The sequence below is a fragment of the Carya illinoinensis genome, chromosome 8 (assembly GCF_018687715.1).
Source record: "Carya illinoinensis cultivar Pawnee chromosome 8, C.illinoinensisPawnee_v1, whole genome shotgun sequence".
Lineage (NCBI taxonomy): Eukaryota > Viridiplantae > Streptophyta > Magnoliopsida > Fagales > Juglandaceae > Carya > Carya illinoinensis.
In genome coordinates, this window is record NC_056759.1 from 906,484 (window position 1) to 912,483 (window position 6,000).

At 34.4% G+C, this 6,000-nt stretch overlaps 1 protein-coding gene across 1 annotated transcript; it reads left to right on the top strand.

The window, feature by feature from the left end:
* Positions 1 to 2,094: 2,094 nt before the first annotated feature.
* Positions 2,095 to 4,966, top strand: LOC122319085 (deSI-like protein At4g17486). The gene is made up of 3 exons (XM_043136973.1): positions 2,095 to 2,482; positions 3,210 to 3,497; positions 4,525 to 4,966. Exons 1-3 carry the CDS (start codon positions 2,344 to 2,346, stop codon positions 4,764 to 4,766), a joined length of 669 nt encoding a protein of 222 aa, XP_042992907.1. The 5' UTR covers positions 2,095 to 2,343; the 3' UTR covers positions 4,767 to 4,966.
* The last annotated feature ends 1,034 nt before the right edge of the window (positions 4,967 to 6,000 follow it).

The following is a 6,000-nucleotide window of genomic DNA, read 5'->3' on the forward strand; positions in this document are numbered from 1 at the left end:
CAAAAAGTACAAAAAAAGCATCACGATGAGTCGGATAAGCTTAGGATCGAACATAATTTAGATGATTAAGATATAAATAGTTTTCTTGTTCACACTTGCAAAGTTAGATAGAGACGTGTTCCACTATTTTTAATCTTCAAACCAATGGAGATGTAGAGTATGTTTGTCGTGTAATGAGGAGCGTGTACTTTGTCACTTTCATTATGTACCTCAAACAAATCTATGAAAGATTTACTTGTATTCTTATCTTTTATATATATAAGCTAGTCTACATCGCATCACATTTTTCATGACAATATATATGTATATATAAATGTTATTAATGAAAATAATTGAACCCAAGCCACCCCTTCTTCACTTGTTTAAAAGAAATTTAAAAAAAAAAAAAAACAATAAACAAGTGTAAGTAAAACTATAAGTATATGTAACACTATTTGAGAAATAAATTAGCAGACATCCTAATGCATGCTAGTTTCCTTGAAGACAAATTAGGTAGGTCTTGATCATCTTAAGATGCAATCCAAAATATCATTAGTCCTGATCATGATCTATTTGGCTCCGAACAAGAATCAAGAGGCAACCGTATTGCTTCTAAAATTTATTTGATTTTATCCAGTTATTTTAAGAAAAATGATGGTTTGCCCCCAGTGGTTGACATTTTATTTTATTTAAAAAAAAAACATTTATTATTAATGAATTTGTCTTCTTTTTTTTTTTAAAAAAAAAAAGAATAAACTAGCAGTCACTTCCGACGGTAAGCGCCCTTATTTTAATCTTATTTTCATAAGCATGGAACTAACAATGTGTGATGTGTGTGAAAAATATTCCCTCCCACCTAAAATCAGGTCCCACGTAAGGCCTAGTCAGTCTTTGATCCCACTTAAATAGTTGGTAGAAATCTGACTAATATATAAAAGCACTTTTATATATCAATGTTTCCTTGAGAAGTTTGTTATCATACTGATTTAGTAGAGTGAGGCCGGCAAAAGCCCAACTTTTCTGCAGGAATAACTAATACTAATTGAATTGGGCCCAACCAACCCATTCCCAGATCATTCGTTTTTTTTTTAAGACAAGAGCCCATCCCCAGATCATTTACCAACTGCAACGTATCGATATATACAAAAAATTATAAAATCTATATTGAAAGAATGAAATACATATAACACGTGAATTTCATAAATATTTATTAAAATATAAAATTAATATTAATATATGCAGAGAAGAATCATCTATCTTCTGATAACCATAGGTAACTGTGTGGTCTAAAATTTAGATGGAAATTGTTTTTGTTTTTGGGCCCAAAAGCATAAGCATTAATTAATAATATATAAAACCGTTTGCGCGTGGGGGCAGCCCACACACCATGCTGCTCCGCGTGCGTCTCTGTTCCCCCGGCCTGGAGCCATCTTCTTCATCATGTCCAGTTGTCCACCCATCTTCTTAATCATGTCCTTTCCTTTCTTCCTCAATTCTTCTGGACTAATTATTATTATAATTATTATTATTTATCTTAAAATAAATAAGAATCTGATTCGTTGGAGCCACTCAACTTATATATATTTATTTTTTAGAAAATAAAAAATAAACAAACCTTAGACTACATCCCATCCATTACTTTATTAGATTTTTTTTTTTTTGTTCCCCATTTCATTGAGTGGTGAGTCCAAGGTCTATAGCTATTGGAATCATGTAAAGAAAGAAGAAAAAATATCTACTCTAAATCCTATATTCATGACTTTGATTTTAATTCAACCTAAATGATGCATGCCCACCTTAATTAATTCTTGCACTTAACTTTAAATAATTATTAATTGTAAAAATTATACCAAATAATACAATAAATACTCTAAATAAATTAGATATACTGAAATATTCTATTAAAGTCTGTAAAAATGATGAGATGTTATCTTTAATTTTTCAGCATGCAGACATTAAAGAGAGGGAGAAAAAAATCAGAAGCAATTTATTAATTTATGAAATTCTCGAATTTTTGAGTAATAGCAATAATTTAAATTATTTTAAGTAGTAAGTATGATGGTGAAAATTGATAAATTTATATTTATAAGTATATAAATAAATAAAATATCAGGATTCAAGAGGTAGTGGAGTATTGTCCCGATGGAAAAGCACGCATTAAAGGCACTTTCGGGTTCGGCTGCAGAAGAGCACAAGTTAGAAGATCTTTCTTCCCAGAAAAAAAAGTAATAAATAAAGCTCACCTAGAAATTCCGACGACTACCCAAAATTCCTTGTTTGTACCCCCTCGAATTCCTCGAAATTATTGTCTAAACCCCAAAATCCTGTTTTTCTTCCCGGAAGCGACAGTATCCAGGGTCAAGAATGTTGTGTAGAATGGTATCGCTGGCGAAGAAGAAGAAGAAAGGGACAGTGCCAGTTTATCTCAATGTTTACGATCTGACGCCGATTAATGGCTACGCGTACTGGCTCGGCCTTGGGGTCTACCATTCCGGCGTGCAAGGTGAGATTCTTTTATAGCATGGGCTATTATATTTATCTGTTTATTTTCCTTTTTTAAATCATGGGATGTTTATTTATTTTTAACGTTTTTGAGGGTTTTCGGTGCTGAGATAGTGAAGGAAGATTAATGAGAGAAACGAAAAGTTGGGTTTTTAACGGCTAATTGAACTTGGGGCTGTCATAAGATGCCTATCATTCCATGTTTCGTTGCATTTTTCTTCTTGGGTTCAAGTTCAGATCTGTAGTCTGTTTGTTTAGTAGCTGAGTGATGGAAACCCAGATTTTCTTTTCTTTTCTTTTGGATGCTTAGAAATTGGTGAATTTACCATGGAGATTTTTATTAATATGCGTCTTTAGGCTTCTTTTTTTTTTTTTTTTTTTTGTAAGTGGGATCGGGTAAGGAGTGATATATTCCAAAGAAAAGTAATTGTGTTGAATGCATGATTATTTCTTTGTTGGAAAGTGAGGAAAAGAAAAGCTTTAATTAAATATATCTAACTGTGTGACTTTATTTGGATTGGCTCGAGTTTCTTAGTATTCCGGCGAACAAGAAAATTATGGTCGAAACTATTTGGTGACTCTTAATTTTCGGCAAGCAAATAAATGGTAAATGAGGGAATTAAATTATGTAGTAGATATGCTTCTTTGTTAACTCCATCAAATCCTAAGCAGTTCTAGATTTTTACTTTTTCGATAGTTGTGTGATTTTCTTGTTAATTTTGGTACAGTTCATGATGTTGAATACGCATTTGGTGCACACGATCATGGAACTTCAGGGGTTTTTGAAGTGGAACCAAAGCGTTGTCCCGGTTTCACATTCAGGAAATCGATATTGATAGGAAGAACTGATCTAGGTTCCAAGGAGGTCCGTGCCTTTATGGAGAAATTAGCTGAAGGGTACTATGGAAACACTTACCATCTTATCACGAAGAACTGCAACCATTTCTGCAATGACGTTTGTACCAGATTGACAGGAAAACCCATTCCTAGGTGGGTCAACAGACTCGCTCGACTTGGTAAGAAACTGACCATAAGATTGCATTGTTGTAAATTTCTATTGCTGTTTGAATGTATGAACCGTTTACTTGTTAGAACATTGTATAATTTTATTTTTTTTTTAAATCTAGAACTTTAACAATGTTGATTTTTTGTCACTTATCAAAAAAAAAAAAATGTGGATTTTCTGTTGCCAAAGGTGGAAAAACGCCACATTTTTCACCGGAATTGACGCCATTGCTCAAACTCCACCTTTCTGCAACTGCCAAGGTGACAAAGTCATTGATGCAACAATTGGAAATTTGAAATAGACCCTTTGAAGTATTACTGCTGCTTTGACAACAGAAGACCTTCAAATTCATAAACACAGCTTTCTTCCTTTTTAACGTGACTACCCATAAGTTACCATGAGTATGAGATTAGTGATTCCCTTTTTTTTTTCTTTTTTTCTTTTTTCAAAGAAGAAGACGGTATCCCAATTTTATTGATGGCCCTCAAATGGTTCTCCTTTACCCACAGATATCATAACCAATTCTAGCATGCATTTTATCATTATGTTCCACTGTGTTTTCTTGTCATTTTATGTTCTTCAACATCCCAATTTGAGCTCTTGCTACCAAAGCTGTTTTCAGGAATGAATAAGCGGCTAATTTTCAGTGACAGATAGTAGAGATTAGGAAACAAGATTCAAACGGCATCATGAAATGAGCTCTGGTTTTATTTCTGAAAATTGCATACATTTTAATTTCACTCTGCTGAATTCAATTGTTTGATTCATTTTGTTTCATACCTGCCCTATTTAGCCAATCCATTGCTGTTTTGTGTAGATTTTCTCTCACATCAATAATGAAAAGCGTCAATCAGATATTTGGTTAGATATACTAGGGAAAAGACACTTTATGAGAACCACTTTTATGAACATCCGCAGCCATAGTTCTCCGTTTATTCACTTAAGCAAAAAGAAGATGCGACATTCACTTATAAAAAAAAAAAGAAGATGCGACATAATGTTATAATAATCATCTTTTCTTTTTTAATGAATTACAGGTTCTCTCTGCAATTGCGTCCTTCCGGCAGGTGTCAGTGAAGCAAAAGTTCGGCAAGTTAAATCGGGAGATAGGGTCTATGAAAGAGAGAAGAAGAAATTCCGGAGCCAGTCAAGTAGGTTTGCATCTTCTGCTAATCCTCTACCTCCTTCAAGCAGAAGTGCCAGACAAAGCCATTATATCCCTCCGTCTTCCTCTTTGATTCATTCTTCTTCAATTTCAACCTTGACTTTAAAGCTTTAATGGCATTCTGATCTTGATACTTACTAGGGTTCTCTAGAGTCGAGCAAAAAAGATAGGCAAAATAGAAAATTACTGTCTTTCAGATTAATTTCACTGATATTGTCTTATGGGTAGGAAAAAAATCGCTGCTTGGGAAGGTTGCAGCGTTTCTGCTCTGTAAAATCCTCTATTTTTACTTCAATGGAAATATGCCTTTACAATTCTCGGTTTTTAACTTGTGGAATTACTTCTTGCAGTTCTCCCTTTGTTAATTAGTTGTGGATACATACGTTGAACTGGTAAGAGATGTAGTTTATTGAGAGGGAATGACAGAGGAGAGTCCTTTTGAAGTCAAGGTAGGTGGGGGATTAGGGGACCCTAGTCGCTTTATCATTATGGATTGTAGGGAGACATTTTATTTATTTTGAGCGTGGGATACTTGTGATCATGTATAATTAGTGGGAGAATTTGCAATCCAAATGTTTTCCTTGTCGGCATACCTTGGGTGTCATTATGGAGCTGGGCATTAGAAGATAAGGTTGGAAGGTACGCATAGAGCCATGGTGCTTCAAATGGCAATGCAAGGTTGAGCTGTTGTGGGGTTGTTGGTGGGTCCATGGATGGATCATTTTATAGGTTATGACTAATGATCTTTAGCTCGGCTGAAGATGATGTATTTTCAAAGAGTTCTGTTATTTAGAAATCGTTGTATAAACACTTCGTTTATGGTATGATATAAAATTTAAAACACAAATTGTTTTTTATGTTGTTAGTGGATACGTTTTCACGCCAGTAGTGTGTTTGATGTATCGATAAATAGAAGAGAGATGCTAGCATGCCACCTAAATGGTAGTGCTAGTTGATACGTGGCATCACGATGTGGCTTTATTTAAAAAATTAAAAAGGCAAACATAGAGGGAATTTTAGAGAATTTAGAATTTTAGTATCCTTCTTTTTATGTTTTCTAGCAATTTTTTTTTAGTAAGCCACGTCTACATTATAATGTCACGTTGGGCAGTACGAATAAAAATATCAGCATGCTCGAACGATCGAGTCTTACCCAATGCAATGCTTCAAAAGTGGCAAGAAGTACAATAGAGTTGGGCTTTGTAACCAATGGTAATTGGAGACTTGAGTTTTGAATGTTAAAACAAAGAGCTCCTGAGGAACGAGACGCGGGCTCGAAACGACTTCCATCATCCAAGACTCCATGACCTAAGCCTGCGATCTTGGTTCGCCAAATAGGCCCAAACTC

Bases quoted from the DNA above. Each gene is read 5' to 3' on its own strand.
- LOC122319085 (XM_043136973.1), top strand. From the start codon at position 2,344: ATGTTGTGTAGAATGGTATCGCTGGCGAAGAAGAAGAAGAAAGGGACA. The intron at 2,483-3,209 runs GTGAGATTCTTT...ATTTTGGTACAG, and splicing joins CTACCATTCCGGCGTGCAAG to TTCATGATGTTGAATACGCA. The intron at 3,498-4,524 runs GTAAGAAACTGA...AATGAATTACAG, and splicing joins CAACAGACTCGCTCGACTTG to GTTCTCTCTGCAATTGCGTC.